This window comes from Elephas maximus, chromosome 8 (genome assembly GCF_024166365.1).
Source record: "Elephas maximus indicus isolate mEleMax1 chromosome 8, mEleMax1 primary haplotype, whole genome shotgun sequence".
Classification (NCBI taxonomy): domain Eukaryota; kingdom Metazoa; phylum Chordata; class Mammalia; order Proboscidea; family Elephantidae; genus Elephas; species Elephas maximus.
In genome coordinates, this window is record NC_064826.1 from 115,845,044 (window position 1) to 115,868,307 (window position 23,264).

The 23,264-nt window shown below is 39.8% G+C and overlaps 1 protein-coding gene across 1 annotated transcript in view; it reads right to left on the reverse strand.

Moving 5' to 3' along the window:
* Positions 1 to 23,264, reverse strand: part of ABCA13 (ATP binding cassette subfamily A member 13) — a 570,776-nt gene that overhangs the window by 384,520 nt on the left and 162,992 nt on the right. The window contains 4 exon segments of the mRNA XM_049894281.1: positions 11,446 to 11,585; positions 15,141 to 15,318; positions 16,284 to 16,448; positions 20,300 to 20,494. Of these exon segments, the coding sequence (XP_049750238.1) occupies positions 11,446 to 11,585; positions 15,141 to 15,318; positions 16,284 to 16,448; positions 20,300 to 20,494 (678 nt within the window).

Here is a 23,264-nt window from a genome sequence, read left to right on the forward strand (position 1 = left end):
AAATAAAAGTATCTCTATTTGCAGATGACATGATCTTATACACAGAAAACCCTAAGGAATCCTCAAGAAAGCTACTGAAACTAATAGGAGAGTTCAGCAGAGTATCGGGATACAAGATAAACATACAAAAATCAGTTGGATTCTTCTACACCAACAAAAAGAACATCGAAGAGGAAATCACCAAATCAATACCATTTACAGTAGCCCCCAAGAAGATACAATAAATCTTACTGGAGACCTAAAAGACCTATACAAAGAAAACTACAAGACAGTACTGGAAGACACCAAAAGGAGCCTACGTAAGTGGAAAAACATACCTAGCTCATGGATAGGAAGAGTTAACATTGTAAAAGGAAACCCTGGTGGTGTCATGGTTAAAAGCTACAGCTGCTAACTAAAAGGTCAGCAGTTCGAATTCACAAGGCGCTCCTTGGAAACCCAATGGGGCTGTTTTACTCTGTCCTTTAGGGTCACTATGAGTCAGAATCGACTCGAAAGCAATAGGTATTTAGCACTGTAAAGATGTCTATTCTACCAAAAGCCATATGTGGATATAACGCAATTCCAATCCAAATTCCAACAACATTTTTTAATGAGGTGCAGAAACAAATCAACAACTTCATATTGAAAGGAAAGAGGCCCCAGATAAGTAATGCATTACTGAAAAAGAAGAACAAAGTGGGAGGCCTCACTGTATCTGATTTTAGAACCTATTATACAGTAGTCAAAACAGTCTGGTACTGGTACAACAACAGATACACAGACCATAGGGACAGAATGGAGAACCCAGACATAAATCCATCTACAAATGAGCAGCTGATATTTGACAAAGGCCCAAAGTCAGTTAAGTGGAGAAAAGACAGCCTGTTTAACGAATGGTGCTGGCATAACTGGATATCCATGTGCAAAAAAATGAAACAAGACCCATACTTCACACCATGCAGCAAAAATGAACTCTAAGTGGATCAAAGACCTAAAAATAAAATCTAAAACAATAAAGATCATGGAAAAAAAATAGGAACAACGCTAGGAACCCTAATACATGACATAAACAGTATATAAACCATTACTAACCATCCAGAAGAGAAACTAGAAACTGTGAGCTCCTAAAAATCAAACACCTAGCTCATCCAAAGACTTCACCAAAAGAGTAAAAAGATTACCTACAGAATGGGAAAAAATTTTTAGCTATGACATTTCTGATCAGCGTCTGATCTCTAAAATCTACGTGATACTGTGAAAACTCAACTACAAAAAGATGAATAAACCAATTAAAAAATGGACAGAGGATATGAAAAGGCACTCACTAAAGATACATGAGGAAATGCTCACAATCCTTAGCCATTGGAGAAATGCGAATCAAAACTACAACGAGAGACGGAGCCAAGATGGCGGAATAGACAGACGCTTCCGTCAAGCCCTCTTTACAACAAAGACCCAAAAAAGCAAGTGAAACAAGTATATTTGTGACAAACTGGGAGCCCTGAGCAACAAAGGCAAGCTTAGGCAACGAACTGAGGAGCAGAGGAAGGAAGAGATTGTTCAGAAGTGGAGACGAGTTACCAGACCTGAATCTCAGGGAACCCTCGGGCACCATTCCCGGAGCAGCGGCGGTGGTGGCAGGCTGGTCCTAGCGCTGCGCCGCAGTTTCCTCAGGGAGAAGCAGCCAGCCACACACCCCACTCACACCTCCGGAACCTGAGGAGAACAGCGCTCTCGGCAAAAGCTAAGTACTTGCGTATATTTTAATGTGCCCCCCCCCCACCCACAAGCCGGCTTCAGTGGCTGAATCCCTGCGCCTGAGATACATCCTGGTGAGCACCTAGAGCCATCCTCCCGGCCTTGAGGAAGTAAAAAATTTGCAACTGGGGGAAAGAGATAATTTGCCAGCTCCATTAACCGGGGGAGCTCAGGACAGAAGTGGTCCCTGTCCAGGCATAAACGGTCCGTGGACTTTGAACACCTTTCCCTTCTGCATGGACCTGTGTGGGCCTATTTCAGGAGAATAGGCCCTTGTTGGTAGACTACAACTGTTTCAGCTATGTGGTGGAGAGCTGGGGGTTTGACGTTTGACATTGCTTTGCCTATTAAATGGGGTCCTCACCTACCCACATCAGGGACCTAAGGACTGAAAGCTCCACTCAGGTTACCTAGCAACCCACGATAGAGGTCCAAAGATAACTGGTACCTCCCAGTTCTTACAACCAAAAACTATGGGTGCCCATGGTCCCTTTGAAGAACCCACCCACCAGCACACTCTAGGGAACAGAGATGCATTTTCCTCAGAGACACCTGGGGGTCAGTTCTCAGCACCCTGCCATGTTCACAGCATGACCCCCTGCTGCAATCAGATACGAGTATATACGCCAATCACCCCTGCCCCTCTAAGACTGTAGGACAGAGCCTATACTACACACTTGATATCAGCTACCTGGAAACCTGAGCTGAATTCATACAATAAAACTGAATGGACTCCTAGACTGATATACCTGATAACAGCTCTAGCCTGCTGGGGACAGGACACCAGAGCTCCAAAGGCAAAAATAATCACGCTAGCTCACTCAAGCAACCCATAGGGGTATACCAAAACAAAACAGAGCAAACAGCTACGACACAGTAAACAAGCATAAACTAATACAATAACTTATAGATGGCTCAGAGACAATATCAAATTACATAAAGAAACAGACCGTGAGCACCTAAACAGGCTCTCAAAACAAAGAATCCAGGTACCTTCTAGATGAAAGTGCATTCCTGGAATTACCAGATGCAGAATACAAAAGTTTAACATACAGAACCCTTCAAGACATCAGGAAGGAAATGAGGCAATATGCAGAACGAGCCAAGGAACACACAGATAAAGCAACTGAAGAAATTAGAAACATTATTCAGGAACATAATGAAAAGTTTAATAAGCTGGAAAAATCCATAGACAGACACTAGTGAGAAATTCAGAAGATTAACAATAAAATTACAGAATTAGACAACTCGATAGAAAGTCAGAGGAGCAGAATTGAGCAAGTAGAAGCTAGAATTTCTGAACTCGAAGATAAATCACTTGACACTAATATATTTGAAGAAAAATCAGATAAAAGAATTTAAAAAAATGAAGAAATCTTAAGAATCATGTGGGACTCTATCAAGAAAATAACATATGAGTGATTTGAGTACCAGAACAGGGAGGGATAACAGAAAATACAGAGAAAATTGTTGAAGAGTTATTGGCACAAAACTTCCCTGATACTGTGAAAGATGAGAAGATATCTATCCAAGATGCTCATCGAACTCCACATAGGTAGATCTTAAAAGAAAATCACCAAGACATGTTATAATCAAACTTGCCAAAATCAAAGATAAAGAGACAATGATAAGAGCAGCAAGGGATCAAAGAAAAGTCACCTACAAAGGAGAGCCAATAAGAATATGCTCAGACTACTCGGCAGAAACCATGCAGGCACGAAGGCAAGGGGAAGACATATTTTAAAAAATTGAAGGAAAAAAATTGCTTGCCAAGAGTCATATATCCAGCAAAACTGTCTCTTAAATATGAAGGTGAAATTAAGACATTTCCAGATAGACACAAGTTTAGGGGATTCTTTAAAAACCAAACCAAAACTATAAGAAATACTAAAGGGAGTACTTTGGTTAGAAAATCAACGATACAGGTATCAACCCAAGACTAGAACACTGGGCAGAGCAACCAGAAGTCAACCCAGACAGGGAAATCCAAAAAAACAAAGCAAGATTATATATATATATAAAAGCCCAAAACAGGGTAACAGCGATATTATTATATAAAAGAAGACGACATTAAAATAATAAAGAGGGACTAAGAAATGTAATCATCCACCTTCCATATGGATAGGAAGATACAGCGATACAAAGAAATAAAAGTTAGTTTTAAATTTAGAAAAATAGGGGTAAATAAAGAGGTAACCACAAAGGAGACAAACTATCCTACTCATTAAAATAAAATACAAGAGAAAAATACAGACGCAGCAGAAACAAAATCAACAACAACAAATACGAGGAAAGGATAATACATAAAGAAAATCTACTCAGTACATAAAATCAAGTGGGAAAAAGAAACTGTCAACACACAAAAAAAGACATCAAAATGATAGCGCTAAATTCATATCTATCCATAATTACCATGAATGTAAATGGACTAAATGCACCAATACAGAGACAGAGAGTGGCAGAATAGATTAAAAAACAAGATCCATCTATATGCTGCCTACAAGAGACACGCCTTAGAGAAACAAACTAAAACTCAAAGGATGGAAAAAAATATATCAAGCAAACAACAATCAAAAAAGAGCAGGATTGGCAATATTAATTTCTGACAAAACAGACTTTAAAGTTAAATCCATCAGAAAGGATAAGGAAGGACACTATATAATGATTAAATGGACAATACACCAAGAAGATATAACTATATTAAATATTTATGCACCCAATGACAGGGCTGCAAGATACATGAAACAAACTCTATCAGCACTGAAAAGTGAGATAGACAGCTCCACAATAATAGTAGGAGATTTCAACATACCACTTTTGGTGAAGGACAGGACATCCAGAAAGGAGCTCAATAAAGACATGGAAGATCTAAATGCCACAATCAACCAACCTGACCTCGTAGACATATACAGAACACTCCATCCAACAGCAACCAAGTATACTTCCTTTTCTAGTGCACATGGAACATTCTCTAGAATAGACCATATATTCGGTCATAAAGCAAGCCTTAGCAGAATCCAAAACACTGAAATATTACAAAGCATCTTCTCTGACCATAAGGCCATAAAAGTGGAAATCAATAACAGGAAAAGCAGAGAAAAGAAATCAAACACTTGGAAACTGAACAACACCTTGCTCAAAAAAGAGTGGATTATAGAAGACATTAAAGATGGAATAAAGAAATTCAGAGAACCCAGTGAGAATTAAAACACTTCCTATCAGGACCTTTGGGACACAGCAAAAGTGGTTCTAGGAGGCCAATTTATATCAATAAATGCACACATCCAAAAAGAAGAAAGGATCAAAAACAAAGAATGATTACTACAACTTGAACAAATAGAGAGCAACAAAAGAAACCCACAGGCACCAGAAGAAAACAAATAATAAAAATTAGAACTGAACTAAATGAAATAGAAGACAGAAAATCAATTGAAGGAATTAACAAGACCAAAAGCTGGTTTTTTGAAAAAATCAACAAAATTGATAAACCATTGGCCAAGCTGACCAAAAAAAAAAAAAAGGAGAGGAAGCAAATAACCCAAATAAGAAATGAGAAGGGCGGTATTACAACAGACCCAACTGAAATTAAAAGAATCATATCAGATTACTATGAAAACCTATACTCAAAGAAATTTGCAAACCTAGAAGAAATGGATGAATTCCTAGAAACACACTACCTACCTAAACACAAACAGAGGTAGAACAACTAAATAGACCCATAACAAAAGAAGAGATTGAAAAGGCAATAAAAAAAACTCCCAACAAAAAAAAGCCCTGGTCCGGATGGGTTCACTGCAGAGTTCTACCAAACTTTCAGAGAAGAGTTAACACCACTACTACTAAAGGTATTTCAGAGCATAGAAAAGGACGGAATAGTCCAAAACTCATTCTATGAAGCCACCATATCCCTGATACCAAAACCAGGTAAAGACACCACAAGAAAAGAAAATTATAGACCTATATCGCTCCTGAACGTAAATGCAAAAATCCTCAAAAAAAATTCTAGCCAATAGAATTCAACAACATACCAAAAAAATAATTCACCATGACCAAGTGGGATTCACACCAGGTATGCAGGGATGGTTCAACATTAGAAAAACAATTAATACAATCTACCACATCAATAAAACAAAAGACAAGAATCACATGATTTTATCAATTGATGCAGAAAAGGCATTTGACAAAGTTCAACACTCATTCATGATAAAAACTCTCAGCAAGATAGGAATAGAAGGAAAATTCCTCAACATAATAAAGGGCATTTATACAAAGCCAACAGCCAATATCACCCTAAATGGAGAGAGTCTGAAAACATTCCCATTGAGATCAGGAGCCAGATGAGGATGCCCTTTATCACCACTCTAATTCAACATTGTGCTGGAAGCACAATAGCCAGGGCAATTAGGCTAGATAAAGATATAAAGGGCATCCAGTTTGGCAAGGAAGAAGTAAAAGTATCTCTATTTGCAGATGACATGATCTTATACACAGAAAACCCTAAAGAATCCTCCAGAAAACTACTGAAACTAATAGAAGAGTTCAGCAGAGTATCGGGATACAAGATAAACATACAAAAATCACTTGGATTCCTCTACACCAACAAAAAGAACATCGAAGAGGAAATCACCAAATCAATGCCATTTACAGTAGCCCCCAAGAAGATAAAATACTTAGGAATAAATCTTACCAGAGATGTAAAAGACTTATACAAGGAAAACTATGGTACACTTCTGCAAGAAACCAAAAGAGACTTACATAATTGGAAGAACATACCTTGCTCGTGGATAGGAAGACTTAACATTACAAAAATGTCTATTCTGCCAAAAGTGATCTATACATTTAATGCAATTCCGATCCAAATCCCAACGACATTCTTTAATGAGATGGAGAAACAAATCTCCAACTTCATACGGAAAGGAAAGAGGCCCCGGATAAATAAGGCATTACTGAAAAAGAACAAAGTGGGTGGCCTTACTCTATCTGATTTTAGAACCTATTGTACTGTCACAGTAGTCAAAACAGGCTGGTACTGGTACAACAACAGATACATAGACCAATGGAACAGAATTGAGAATCCAGACATAAATCCATCCACATATGAGCAGTTGATATTTGACAAAGGCCCCAAAACAGTTAAAATGGGGAAAAGACAGTCTTTTTAACAAATGGTGCTGGCATAACTGGATATCCATCTGCAAAAAAATGAAACAAGACCCATACCTCACTCCATGCACAAAAACTAACTCAAAATGAATCAAAGACCTAAATATAAAATCTAAAACGATAAAGATCATGGAAGAAAAAATACGGACAATGTTAGGAGCCCTAATACGTGGCATAAACAGTATACAAAACATTACAAACAATATAGAAGAAAAACTAGATAACTGGGAGCTCCTAAAAATCAAACACCTATGCGCATCCAAAGACTTCACCGAAAGAGTAAAAAGGCTACATACAGACTGGGAAAAAGTTTTTAACTATGACATTTCTGATCAGCACCTGATCTCTAAAATCTACATGATACTGCAAAAACTTAACTGCAAAAAGACAAATAACCCAATTAAAAAATGGGCAAAAGATATGAATAGACACTTCACTAAAGAAGACATTCAGGTAGCTAACAGATATATAAGGAAATGTTCACAATCATTAGCCATTAGAGAAATGCAGATCAAAACTACAATCAGATTTCATCTCACTCCAACAAGGCGGGCTTTAATTCAAAAAACACAAAATAATAAATGTTGGAGAGGCTGTGGAGAGATTGGAACACTTATACACTGCTGGTGGGAATGAAAAATGGTACAACCACTTTGGAAATCGATTTGGCGCTTCCTTAAAAAGCTAGAAATAGAACTACCATAGGATCCAGCAATCCTATTCCTTGGAATACATCCTAGAGAGATAAGAGCCTTTACACGAACAGATATACGCACACCCATGTTTATTGCAGCATTGCTTACAATAGCAAAAAGATGGAAGCAACCAAGGTGTCCATCAAGAGATGAATGGATAAATAAATTATGGTATATTCACACAACAGAATACTATGCATCGATAAAGAACAGTGAGGAATCTGTAAAACATTTCATAACATGGAGGAACCTGGAAGGCATTATGCTGAGTGAAATTAGTCAGTTGCAAAAGGACAAATATTTTATGAGACCACTACTATAAGGACTCAAAAAATAGTTGTAACACAGAAGAAAATATTCTTTGACAGGTACGAGAGTGGGGAAGGCGGGAGGGAGAGAGGTTTGCACTGATTAGATAGTAGACAAGAACTATTTTAGGTGAAGGGGAAGACAACACACAATACAGGAAAGGTCAGCACAACTGGACTAAACCAAAAGCAAAGAAGTTTCCTTAATAAACTGAACGCTTCAAAGGCCAGCATAGCAGGGACAGGGGTTTGGGGACCATGGTTTCAGGGGACATCTAAGTCAATTGGCATAATAAAATCTATTAAGAAAACATTCTGCATTCCACTTTGGAGAGTGGCATCTGGGTTATTAAACGCTAGCAAGCAGCCATCTAAGATGCATCAATTGGTCTCAACCCAGCTGGATCAAAGGAGAATGAAGAACACCAAAGACACAAGGTAATTACGAGCCCAAGAGACAGAAGGAGCCACATGAACCAGAGACTACCTCAGCCTGAGACCAGAAGAACTAGACGATATCCCGCCACAACCGATGACTGCTCTGACAGGGAACACAACAGAGAACCCCTGAGGCAGCAGGAGACCAGTAGGATGCAGACCCTATATTCGTGTAAAAAGACCAGACTTAATGGTCTGACTGAGACTAGAAGGACCCCAGAGGTTATTGCCCCCAGACCTTCTGTTAGCCCAAGACAGGAACCATTCCCAAAGCCAGCTCTTCAGATAGGGATTAGACTGGACTATGGGATAGAAAATGATACTGCTGAAGAGCGAGCATCTTGGTTCAAGTAGACACATGAGTCTATGTGGGCAGCTCCATCTGGAGGGGAGATGAGAGGGCAAAGAGGGTCAGAAACTGTCTAAATGGACACAAAAAGAGAGAGTAGAGGGAAGGAGTATTCTGTCTCATCAGAGGGAGAGCAACTAGGAGTATATAGCAAGGTGTATGTAAGTTTTTGTATGAGAGATTGACTTGGTTTGTAAACTTTCACCTAAAGCACAATAAATGAATAAATAAAAAAAGTTATTAAATACCATTGAAAATACACGGGTAAAGGCAGCACCCAAATTCTGTTACAAGGGGGGAAAGCAAGCCCAGGGAAGGCATAGCATGTAAGAGCTAGTTTGATCCAAAATTCTTTAGTCAGAAAGTTAAAGATAAAATTATCACTGTGTCACCATGGTTCTTAAAATTACCACATGACTCAGCAATTCCACTGTTAAGTATATAGGTGTATACTGAAAAGAACTGAAAGCAGGAATACAAACAGAGGCCTGTACAGCAATGTTCACTGCAGCAGTATTCACAACGGTCAAAAGATGGAAACGACCCAAGTGTCTATCAGCTTGTGAATGGATAAAAAATGTACAAGGGAATATTACTTGGCCATACAGAGAAATGAAGTCCTAATACATGCTACCACATGGATGGACCTGGAAAATACTATGCTGAACAAAATAAGTCAGTCACAAATGGACGAATATTCTATAATCCCACTAATATGAAATATCTTGAATAGGCAAATGTACAGAAACAGAAAGTAGATTACTGATTACCAGGTGTGGGAGGGAGGGGAAAAAAGGAGTCATTGATTAGCGGGTATTGAGTTTCTTTTGGGTGTGATAGAAAGTTCTGGAAGTAGATAGTAGTGATGGTTGCACAATATGGTGAATGTCATTAGTGTCACTAAATTGTAAATTTAAAAGTGGTAAAATGGAATTTTTTTGTTTTATCTATTTTATCACAATAACTTGTTTAATGCTTTAACCAATGGCATGCCCACATGCCACTTTAACTTTTAATCTCTTCAGTTGCAAATGCTATTTAAAGCTTAGAAGTTGATCTTCTTTTCCTCTCTCCTTTTCTGAGTTTGACAGTAAAAGTCACATCTTCCCTTTTAAGGTGGGTAAAGTGTCACCTTTACAGGTAACCTACAAGCAAGAGAAGAGTATAAGCTACTGTCAGACAAGAAAACAAAGACCTCCCCCAAATATACAACACAATTATTTGAAAAGAAAATGCAAATATTAATAATACATACTGTAGTAACTAATACTAGAAGTTGAAAAACAAGATAGAACAAGGAAGAACAAGCAGAGCCATAACCTCTGTCTTGGCCTCTTCATCTCAGCTTATTCTCAGTTGAGTCAAGTAGATAAAGCCTCTCAGACTATTCAGGAAATAGCACTTTCCAAAACACTATTAATTCAGTGTTTGGGTGTGCCATGCCTGATTTTTTTTTTTTTTACTATGTGCACCAAGCAAAAAATGGTTAGCATCGGTTTTCTAAAAGTTTTTCTGGAACTTCTCTTTGGATAGCCTGAGACAGTCTTTTTTTCTGTGTAATTGTCCTCAACTTTAAATATGTTTAAAAAAAAAAAAAGCATTGCTGTCATGGATAGATAGAATTGAGTCCCAAAAAAATATCTGTCAGCTTGTCGAGGTCATGATTCCTTTGTGTGATTATATGATGTCTACCATTTTATCATCTGATGTGATTTCCCTGTATGTTGTAAATCCTATCACTATGATGTAATAGAATGGATTAGCGGTAGTTAAACTGATGAGGTTTACAAGATTAGTGTCTTAAGCCAATCTCTTTTGAGATATAAAAGCGAGAAGTGAGCAGAGAGACATGAGGACCTCATACCACCAAGAAAGCAGTGCTGGGAGCAAAGCGTGTCCTTTGGACCTGAGGTTCCTGCACTGAGATCCTCCTAGAACAAGGGAAGACTGATGACAAGGACCTTCCTCCAGAGCCGACAGAGACAGAAAGCCTTTCCCTGGAGCTGACGCCCTAAATTTGGACTTGTAGCCTACTAGTCAGTGACAGAATAAATTTCTCTTTGTTAAAGCCATCCCCTTGAGGTATTTCTGTTATAGCAGCACTAGATGACTAAGACAATTCCCATCAAATCGATTCCAACTCATGGTGACCCCGTGTGTTACAGAGTAGAACTGCTCTGTAGGATTTTCTTGGCTGTGATCTTTACAGGAGCAGATCGCCAGATCCTTCTTCTGTGACACCATTGGGTGGGTTCAAACAGCCAACCTTCTGGTTAGCTACCAAGTTCAAACCATCTGCACCACACAGGGACCTCAACTTTCAATATCAGAGTTTCATAATTTTAATGCACTAGTTGTTCTTAGGAAATAACTAGTTGTTCTTAGGAAACCCTGGTGACATAATGGTTAAATGTTACCAAAAGGTCAGCAGTTCTAATCTATCAGGTGCTCCTTGGAAACTCTGTGGGGCAGTTCTGCTCTGTCCTATAGGGTCGCTATGAGTCGGAATCGACTCGATGGCAACATTTGTTCTTAAACAATGCCCCTACCTCGGAAGTGCCCTCTAAAAGAATGACTCAGCAAATCTAATTTTAACAACAGGAAAAAAAACCAGGCCAAGAAAAATGCTAACTCACATAAGAAAAATGTATGTAATCCAATGCCTATAATAATTAACCATAAACATTTTAAAAGATTTCCTCCCAGTGTAGTGCTTGTATGGTCTGTAAGATTTTCATTCATTTAAACTTACCTTTTGAATAACTTTATTGACCTCCGGAGTGTTTGGTGTGTACAGTATTTTTCCGTGTAATATAGGTTTTAGGAAGGCCCACACCAAAGCACCATTTGGAAACTGTAGAATTTCTTGATAAAGCTTCAAACAAAATGGTGCTGTCATAATTTAAAAAAAAATACAAATGTTTATATGGCTATATATATTACTTATGATACAGAATTCCCGAGATAATAGGAAAATTCATTTACATAACCACAATGTTATATTTCTCAAGGAATGTTTGAGACATATCTTTCATGACCCAACTCTGAACTTGGGCACTGAATTCAGAATATTTTTTCTTGTCTCAACCTTAATAGCTCTTGTCTCACATGCAATTTCCAGTTACTGTGCCTACTTCAATCATTTGAAAGAAAGGAAAGCATGACCCTCACATTTTCAAACTAAGTTAGCAAGAAGAGCAATGAGTGACAACCTAGACATCCCAACATGAAAATGGTAATGAAAAAATTAATCTGGTTTTTAATTTAGAAAATCCTCAATTCAGCAGTCACAATACAAAGACTATATGCAGGTTTTTCTCATGCAGTTAGCTGTGCGTGGTGCTACTGAATTTTCTTTGCTGCACCTATGCAGAACTATTAAACTTACTACTTTTAATAGATGAAATCCCTTGTTTTCACTCAAACAATCCATTCCTTGTGGTGGCTGTCATCATTGTTGTGGGGCTGTTTGGTTTCAAGTGAACATTTGTTTGACTAAATTGTCTAAATCAATAGGTTTCTGATGAAGGTAGAGACTTCATCATCATAATGATGAATAATAAAATATCTTAAGGTTTTAAGTTTGTATGGCTCGCTTAGTATAACTAGTTTTTTTAACCCCAAAGAGAACATTTAATATGAAAATATTACCTTAGCTTTGATAGCATGACATTTAATACACAAGGTATAAAGAGTACTGTTGTAGTGATTTTAACTGTTAATTTCTACCTCATTCTCCATTTCAAAAGAAAAAACAATTACTTTTATTCAGCAATTACAATAAAATTTACAGAAATAGTCCCTTCAGATATAAATTAAGAGCATGATTATATAACGAATTTTAAAGCATTGAGTTATAAAGGCTGGTCTTACTGATATTTTAGCAACTTACTCTTTAAATTATCAGCTTCATATAGGTAGTGGCAATTTTGATTTCAGAAAAGACATACTAATACATGTGTACAGAATAAAGAATTTGAAACCAGGAATCCTAACATCTGCCACCTGTAAGCCATGTCATTCAACCTTTTCTGAGCTTCCACCATGTCATCTGGAAAATGAGTATACTAATAATTTCCCAATGGTTAGTGTGATAATCATTTGAAATAAAATGAGTGAGAGGACCTACAATGTCAGATCCTCAATGTTAGCTGAATGATTGGATGGATGGATAGATGGATGGATGGACGGACAGGTGGATGGATGGATGGGTGGATGGGTAGATGGATGGATGGGTGGGTGGGTGGGTGGGTGGATGAATGGATGGATGGACTGATGGATGGATAATGTATAACCCTCAAGAATTGCAAATGCAAAAAATGAGAGAAAATAAAATTTTTTTTATTTTTTAAGGATTAAGGAAAGATACAACAAAAATTATTAATATGGCAATAGCCTTAATGTGTGCCTACGCTCTCAAATTGCCCAGAGTATTTGACCGCTTTCTTAATTATACATCAGTTGATGAACATGTTGACATGATATCTCTAAGGTAACCCTGAGGGCCTTTTTAATCTGGCTTTTCATCCTACACCTCCAACTCTAGATAGTCTCATGCTCCTCATCTTCCTCAGTCCCACCAACACCTCTGTCCTTAGTTCTATCACAGGCAAAAGTATATAAAGACATATCTTGGGTGTGGTAGGAGGAATTCTAAAATGGCCCCCTGGTGTTCACATTTTATTTAATCTCCTGTATGTTGACAGAATCTCTGAATAGGATGGATGCCGCTCTTATGATTAAGTTACATGTCAATGATGAAGGACTTTTGAAGATGTAATTAAGGCTCCTAATGAGTTGACTTGGAGTTAATTAAAATGGAAATTATCTTGGGTGGGTCTGACCTAAACAAATGAGCCCTTTAAAAAAGACTGAAAGTATCAGAGAGATGCTCCTGCTGCGCTTGAATATGGTGCCACCATGAGTTCTACAGCTGCAAGGAAATAAATTCTGCCAACCTCATGAACTTAGAAGAGGATGCTACCTCTGGCCAACAGCATGAATGCAGCCTTGGGAGACCCTGAGCAGAGGACCAAGCTAACCAGTACCCAGACTCTGGATCCATGAAAACTATGAGATAATAAATTTGTGTTGTTATTAGCCACTAAATTGGTATTAATTTGTTATGCAGCATAGTAAACTAATATGCTAGGATAGATTTCTACCAAGCAATTAATATGCATCATCTCCTTTATGCCTCATAACACTTTTTTTCTGGTATAACAACTCGTTTTGAGTTGTGCCACATCGGCAAATGAAGGTCTCAAAAGCTTGACTCCAACCACATCATTAAGGTCAACTCTATTTTGAGGAGGCAGCTCTTCCTCAGTTATCGTTTGAGTGCCTTCCAACCCAGAGGGCTCATCTTCCAGCACTATATCATGCAATGTTCCACTGCTATGAATAGGTTTTCACCGGCTAATTCTTTTCAGAAGTAAACTCCTGGGTCCTTCTTCCTAGTCTGTTTTAGTCTGGAAGCTCTGCTGAAAACTGTCCACCATGGGCAACCCTGCTGGTATCTGAATACTAGTGGCATAGCTTCCAGCATCACAGCAACACGCAAGCCCCCACAGTATAACGAGCTGACAGACACATGGGGGATAACAACTTTATGAAGTAGCTATTATTGTTTCCACTTTATGGAGGGGACTAACATGACTCAGAGAGATAAAATAATGTGACCAAAGACATACAACTTGTTATTAGAGGGGCTGAATGACCTAAGCTTAAAAACTCTTACTCTTAACCAACGTGTTTAATCTGCCTTTCTAATTAAAATGTATTCACTTAAAATGTACTCAACTACTAACCTGAAGGTTGGTGATTCTAACCCATTCAGCAGAGCCACAGAAAAAAGCCACTGGTGATCTGCTTTCATAAGATTATAGCCAAAAAAAAAACCCTATGGAGCAGTTCTATTCTGTAACACATGGGGTCACCATGAGTTGGAATTGACTCAACAGTATCGGGTTAAAGTGGGGCAGAGAAATCACACATCAATCACCTTTCAGCTGCAATTGAGCTGTATGGACAGCAGACTTGTAAGAGGTTGCACATGGCTTCTCTTTGTTATAGGATATAGCCACTTTGCCAGGGCCAAGACGGTTCTCTGGGTCTCCCTGCCTAGATCTCTCCCCCTTGCTGGTAGCCAGAGGTTACAAAGAGGCTAGGTTTTCAGGTGTGTTATGTGTTTCACACCCAATTCCTTGACGTCACAGATGAGAGAACTCGTGTATGCTCAGGGCACTGGGGTTTTCAAAGTCAACAGTCCCTCCAGCTTTTGGTGGCCTTTATAAAAACGAGGGATAAAGGTAAAAGTGGTGGAGGTGGAAAATTCTTTGCCAGTGTGTACAAGGCTTCTACACAGATAAATTATTCAGTGTAAAGTAGGGTTAATAATCAACATACAAATTAATCTAAATCCAATATGGATTGCTATTGTCTTACTAGAGTCTTCAGGAATGTTGAATTTTTCCTTGTCACCTTCCAAGAGATCATTAACTCTGGGCAAATCAATAAATGTGTTGGAGTTGCTAAGGAAAGATGCTTGCTCTTTGCAAACCATCTTCATCACAGACTGGAAAGAATCAAAGGGTGAACTTCTGGGTTGGCCTTTTTGTGAAACCTGAAAACGTAAGAAAAAAATGCAATTAATTAGTAACTTAATATAATTCCCTCACCACCTTCTGAAAGTGTGGTCCCTCATTTGAGTAAATATACAAGATGTTCAGTCAAATTTCTGTATTAGTCTTTTCTGTCCTTGGTATAATATTCAGATAGGTGCAAAGACCTTGCTGGCCGATATACCTGGTAGAAAAATGTCACACACACACACACAACACACACACCCCAGAATTCTTGTTGTTTGGCTTGCAACTATTAATTCATAATGTATCACTAACTCAGACTCATTAAGAACCTTAATGTGTGTCTGTACTGCCAAATTGCCCAGATAAGTGACATCTATTCAAATTATGCATCCAATGATAAACATGCTGACGCACTGCCTCGAAAGTAGCTCAAGGACACTGTGATCTGGCCCCTCATCCTAGACCTTTAACTCCAGATAAACCCATGCTCCTACTCTTCCCCTGTCAGTTCCAGCCCAGGCAAAAAAGATTTCAAGCAAAAACTAATATCAAGCCACTAACCTAATCCAAATTCATATTTGTATTTTCAGTGAATGATCTGGAATTTGTCAGCCAATTATTTACATATAAATAACTGTTGTGGTTTTTTTTTTTTTTTTTGAAAAATTTATGAAAGCAGTTAAGCACCCCCTTGAAATCTCATTTATACTAATAGTTGATTTGGTGATTTCTTACTTTATAGACAGTACATGAGCTATCACAACCTCATAGTCAGTAGGATGTAGATGAACAAAATCTACTTCACCTAGCTAGTTAGGGAGATATGAGGCCTTGCTCTTTGTCTGTTGCCCCCAGAGCCTTTAAAAGATATTTTGGTTCTTAGGTTTTGCTGTCTCATGCAAATTTTAGATGTTAGAAGAGAAATACAGGCAAAAAAGGAGCAAATACAAAGAAAGAGCAAATTTGAATATTTCCCCAAGGGCAAAGATCAAACACATACCTGTTGTAAGGCAGGCATATCTAGCAAGGCTGTAATTTTAAATGCTTGAAGAAATTCAGGAAGGTATTCAAGGACACGCTGGGCTTTGGCAAGGAGAGAGCTGATACTGGAAACCACATCCAACAGGGAGATGAGCAAGCTTTTTGCTTCAGAAGGTATCAGAGTCTCAAAGGGGACAAAAAAAAAAAACAATAATCAACATCTTTTGAGCCATGAAAACATGATTATTTGATTCTCTTGAACCTGAGAGATATTCATGTACTAATATATAAAAATCTTCTTTATTAGAGTATATGTAGCTCAGTGCTTTAGAACACACTAAAATTTACCAATACTGCTAAAATGTAAACCAAGAACCAACGTGATCTGCTGTTGAAATTCAAATCTTTTTCAAAATATTTCTTCATAACTTTGAAGTATCTGAAGTAGGCATTGGAGAAGAATGCAAAATAAAGCAGCTCTTTCATGTAAGACAATTTACATTTATCTACCGCTTCACTATATACAAAGCTTTCACACATCATTTCAAACCTCCTAATGCGTTTGGACAGCTAACCAAAAGGTCGGCAGTTCGAATCCACCGCCGTTCCTTGGAAACTGTATGGGGCAGTTCTACTCTGTCCTGTTGGAGGCACTATGAGTCGGAATCAACTCGATGGCAATGGGTTTGGTTTTTTTATTACCTCTGAGGTGTGCATTATAATGCTCATTTTATGGATGGGAAAACCGAGGTTCCAAAAGATTGAAGGGCTTCCTCAAGTCTCACAGTGAGAAAGGTCCAGAGCTGTGCATTTAATCCAGGTATTTAAAAAATATCCATGCCCTTTGAAACCTTTATGGTGCTATCATAACCTGGCACAATGTATATTTTACTATTTGTATATTCTTTGTTCTAGAATGTAAATTCTGTGAAAGCAGCGACTATCACCTATTTTGATCATTTATGCAGCCACAAAGAACAGAAGACTGTCTGGCAGTATTAGTTGCTCAATAAGTGTTTGTTGAATGAATGGGTAAATTACCAAAAGCTCTTCCCACAAAACAGAGAGAGAAAAATCCCAGCAAATCTCCTCACTTCGCATGACATTCGCATATTGAATTTTCAGTGTTTCAGACTCAGGCCAAAGACCTAGCTTATCATTGCTTCATATTCTTGCTCATTAAAGTTCTGCGACTGCCCCTTAGCTGCTGGCTCTGTGGCTGACCCACGAGGCCCCTGAGATTACAGCTCAATCTTTCTCAGATGTGTGCAACTAATAATAATGTGGTCTGTCAGTTAAGACAATGGCTACAGCTCAAGCAATAGAAATGTTATGGAGGCTTTCGTCACTGTCTACTTCCCTTTCTAATTACAGCCCCACTCTAGAAGTAGCACATACAGACCCCTGACTTACGGTGGGGAATGACTGGAATTGAGTCATATCACTGACAGAGCAGATGAAAACATCGGATTCGCACAGCAAATAATGTTCTGCAAAAGACTTCCAAATCCATGGTTGTGGCAGAGAGCCAGCCGAGTGGGACAGAAAGCACACGCACTTTGGAGTGAGATGAAGCTGCGGTTGAGTCCTGGCTGCAGTAGCTAGCGGTGTATGGATTTTGAAATGCTCTCCTTTCCCTGAGCAATATCATGGATTAATCAACCTTCACAGAGCCATGCATATAGAAGGAATCTAAGAAGTCGGATTTGTTATTATTAATGGTGGTGTCACTTTTATTGAGGCTGGGAGATTGAATCCAGCCCAATATCTCATCCTGGAGAGAAATCTTGGCGAGGATGATGGCCTTTAGCAAAGCAATCACTTGGGCCCTTAGAAGCATGGATTTCAAATGTCTGGCCGGGACTTTGTGCACATAATAGAATGAGCACTATACATGACTCATCAGTGGACGTGCATCTGATTCCTAGCGGGCCTCAAAGGGCATATTGTAAAGTTGGAAAGCAGGGGTGGGGTGATGAAAGCATGCAGAACTAACATTGTTCTGTGCATGAGCTTTAAATATTAATTCTACTGAGATAGAGGTGGCCTTGCAAATTATGGGTGGACATTTAGGGAATGTTTATCCTCTTTACAGGCTTACAATGTACTAGTTCTTAAAATTAATATTTCTTTCTGGAGTGTGTGTGTGTATGTGTGTGTGTGCACGTATGTGTTTAACCCAGCATTTATCCACTAAATTTTTGGAGTAATAGGAAGGAAGATCATGAAGGAAATTAGACTTAGAATACATATGTTCACCCTGGACTGTTTGGAAGACTTGGAGTGGCAAATCTCCTCTTCCCTAAACTCCATGGCTATTCTGGACAAAGTGAGACAGACAGCCTCAGAGCCCAATGCTTCTAAGAGACACCTGCTCTAGCTTACCCAGAATAAGCTGCACATTCTTCTAAAATTGTCTTTGACAAGATAACCACAGACCAGGTCACAGATGGCCTCAAGGTGGAGACTTAACAGACTAATGGGGGGAAAAAAAAAAACCTTCCTCCATCCCAGAGAATTGAATCATTTTCTGGAGAAAATGCACAGTCATCCCCAAACCCTGAGCACCTGCATAGAGGTCAATCCTGAATATTCATGATGAATTTGCATTTCCTTGTCTGCTCTATAAAAGCCCACCTCCCCAAGCCGCCTTCAAACAGTCTTGGAGGTAACAGCCTCAACTGCTCCTTTCCTTGCTCAACAAAATAAAGCTGCCTTTCTGATTTCCCACCTCAGCCTCTTGTTTATTGGCTGTAACAAGTCATGCTGAGCAGAACCTGGGGTTTCCACCTGCAACACTGGGGTACCTAAAGCCACTTTGTCATACTGCAATCCCCAAGGCATCTTTAATTAACCTGAATTTTGTGACACACATCCTTTGGGGGAGAACAACAGAAATTGGTAGGAGACTCCAAGGGTAAGGGTGAAATCTGTGGAAAGATAAGTAAAGATTCAATCACTGTAGGCCAGAAAAAAGAGGAACTTCAGAGAGGGGTCCAGCTGGGAGCAGGAGAGCTAGGTCGAGACTAGTTGCCTCTAGTGATGTCCTCTGGCCTTACCTTTGGGATAGCTATATTTGCCTTCCATTTTCAACTCTTTCCTGCATACACCATGATGCTTAGATTTCACGCCCCTTCAGGGCCTGCACACCACTGCATGTGGGAGTGCCATAGGGCAGGCAGAGAGCAGATAGATACACACAGGGCTTTGAGGTCTACCGTTTGCCTCCCTGCCCCACCACCGCGCCCTTCCCAAGCACAGGCCTTGGTTCGAGGCCAGTAGGAGGGAGCGCCACACCCACACCGAGGGCACAGTAGGGAGTGGAGAAGGCCACAGCCCAGGGTGCAGAGAGAGAGGGGTGGCGCAAAGTGGGGGCACTGGCCCCTAGGCACAAGTCCAAGTGTCCAGAAGAGAATGGTAAGTGGGCCACAAATGTGAAAGGTGCCTGACTGAGGCAGCGGAACAGGAGAAGAAGGGGGCGAGGTGGGGGGAGGTGTTTCTGCTGACGCATAGCAGGTATCAACGACTACTCATCTTGAAATTGGGGGGGCGGTGAAGGGGACATAGAGATGCCCCTGGGCGCTGGTTACTCTCCCTATGCCCCTGGAAGGAGCCGCTGTCCCGCTTTCCCGGATAAACTCCCAGAAAAAAAAAAAAAACTCCCAGAAGGCACCCATAAAGAGGACGGGAGGCTGACAACCCCAGCAACAACGTTGCTGGTCCTTCCAAGTTAAGCAATTAACCGTGTAGACGACCACCACCAACCCTAGGTCAAACGTCCCATGGGCCTGACCCCCAAGGACCTCCCTGAAGGTTTCCTGAGCGCCCCTTTATTCCCACAAGCCTCCTGGACCACACACCCGAAGTCAGCAGACAAGTGGCCCCAGGTGCGGCCAAGGCTGAGCGAGGCCTTCCCACGGCCCTCCTGCTGAAGCACCTGCGGACTGTCTTCAACTCAGAGCAAGTCCGCAGCTCCACACAGAACAGAAACTGCCCTCTCAGACCAAGCCCCCACCGTTGTCGCTTTCTCCTTACTTTGTAGATGAAACTCCGCAGGTTCAGGTTTCTACTCATCAACACAATCAGAGAATACGCTTCTGACCCGGGCAGGGCACACAGTTCCTTCATAGCAAAAACAGATGCTTCATCCTCATGGAATGTCAGCAGGGGCCGAAGGATGTCTTGATCGCATCTTCCAGACAAAGCTGCTGTAAGGGCACTGGACAGAACCTGTTTCAAAGCATAAGGATCAGAATTGAATATGCCTGCAGCACAAAAATATCTCAAACGCAGAGCTTCCTGGAGGATGAATTCTCTGAGAGCCCATTTTCCTAAAGCCCAGAGAATTTACTGGTAGAGACATGGAACCCAAACCTCTGTTCTGCTGTGAATGTTCTATTTTGAATAGAACTGCTCCTAAAATGTGTACATAATTCTCTCCTTTTTAAGCAACATGCCCTTTGTGATACCTCGGGTGCACTATTAGAAGACCTTTCATCCTCCTGTTCTCTCCAGTGTGCCTCTCAAAATGTCCCCCCACCCTGCACTCTCACCGCCCCAGCTGCTCTCAGAGTTTGTGATTGGGTCCTTTTTCCCTGCGTTTATGTCTGACCCTTTAAGTTTATCAGCTCTCACTTCTCACTGTTATCAGTCTGAAACTATTTTTTTTCCTCCCCCATTTCCAGTCTAAAAACCAGGTTTACAACCTTGCTGTAAGTTTTAAAAAAGGAAAAACAAATAAATTCAGAAAGAAGGGCTGTGGACCACTTTTATTAGTACCTATTTCATTTTTTTTTTTTTATTTCATTAGTAACACACATCACAATATAATGAGCTGAGGCAGGTCTTCATTTATGCATACGTTTTACTTAAAAACCTTTCTAATGTGCCAAATTATAAGATAAAACAAAAACGTTACTTCGTGTTTCATGCCTGTATTTTTGATGGATATGATTACACGATGGCACTGGGGTGGGGTTATGATTACCCTGAAAGGGTCAGACCAGGGACACCTAAAACGTAGCACTTTGTGAAACTCAACTATTGCTCATTTATCAGGAGCCTCGAGATGGGACGTTTTCGGATGCTTTAATATTATGCAATAAAATGTCAAAAAAAAATTATGAAATAGAATGGCTAGAATGCTGTAATATGCTGATGTGTATTTGGAATCTTTCCGAGAGGTACAATAAGTACTTTCACATCTAATGACTCAAGAGGACCTTTCTCCCATGAGATCTGCATTGTGCACATCTTGGGAAAGCTTTCGTTAATACTTCTGTTTTCAAATTTATTCTCTGTAGAGAGGGTAGATTCCTCCTGTGGGATTTTAAGGAGGAGGCTCAGGGGTGGGATATGGACTTCTACCATGTGCTTTGCTTAGGGGCAGCCCCTTTCTTATCTGTTCCACAAAATGAGCTTCTCATGAAATTTTTCTTGAAAGGATTCATCTCCTTAAACCCACTACTCTAGAGGCATGCTTTGGTGAGCATCAATCAGAAATACTCACTTGAGGGTTTCCTCTGCATAAGCTGTCGGTCCTAGTCTTATTTATTTATTGGTTTGTATATTACTCAACAGTCCCTGATAAATGTCTTAGAATTTATCCCCAGGGAAAAGACGTTTGTGTTAAAAATTTTGTGTGTCTTTGTTTATCAAGTAGGGAGGAGCCTACACCCCATCGTGTTTCTTCTTTTGCCCTGGCTACTAGGAAGCACTGCAGTTATATCTAATCAAGAGCAATAGCTCCATCAGCATATTTTCCGTCACTCCTTTCCTTTGGTTTTCCAATTTTTACCACTTATGTTTAAAAAATCATATTATTTCTATTTTTCCTGTTTGAAAGGCACCAAGATTCATCTGGAAGCCAGCGGAGATTAACAAACAGAGATAGTTAGTACTTTTGATTAATTTGAAATATCCTGTGTGATTCCTTTTCAGAATAAAAGCAGGCGTTTTCAACTTATTTTTCACCTAGGCTAACACAGAAAATTATCTGAAACACGAACGCCAAGTCACTGATGCTTTTCCTATCCCGCCTGCCTGGCTTAAAAAGCTCCAAAAAGACAAGGGATCCAGAGTAGAGATCTCTTCCCCACTTGGAGCCCAGCACACACATACACACAAATACACACTCAGCCAATTAGAGATTTGTTTGGGTTCACAAACTCCCTTTAAAAGTGAAAATGACCCCTAGGAGAGTAATTTGCATTTTTAGAAGGAGCTTGTTTACTGGACATCTGCCGGGGCTGTAATTGTGTTCAGAGCAGAGGCTGGGAGATAGTCTCCAAGTGGCTCGGCTGATAATTTTATACTCAGAGGTGCAGGGAAAGCACTGGAAGCGACTACTGTTCTCAGCCTAATTATGCCTAAACAGGAAACACTGGCAGTGAGGTAAAAGAACAGAAATACAGAAGAAAGTGATGAGGCCATACCAGAGTTTATTAGAACCTTAAACCACGACAGGTATATACATACATACATACATATATATACATACACACACACACACAAGCATGTACATATAAATATATATAGATGTATATGTATGTATATGGAAATCCTGGTGGCATAGTGGTTAAGAGTTACAGCTACCAACCAAAAGGTCAGCACTTCCAATCCACCAGGAGCTCCTTGGAAACCCTATGGGGCAGTTCTACTCTGTCCTATAGGGTCACTATGAGTCAGAATCAACTCGGCAGCAACGGGTTCTGTTCAGTTTCATTATATACATACATGGAGCCCTGGTGGCACAGTGGTTTTGCAAACCGAAAGGTCAGAAAAATTGGGCATAATCTGACACTACACTATGATAGTGGCTTATTGTAAAACCAAATGAGTAGTAACAAGCTGTGTCATCTCCAAGGTGGTTAGGAAGCACCGATTAAGGTAACTACAAGAAAAACTATGAAACTATTAAAGAATTTGGTGCCATGTTATCTCTCTGAAGTGTCTATACTGATTTGGTGTGAAGCTGGGCCAGATAATTTTGTCTCAGAAG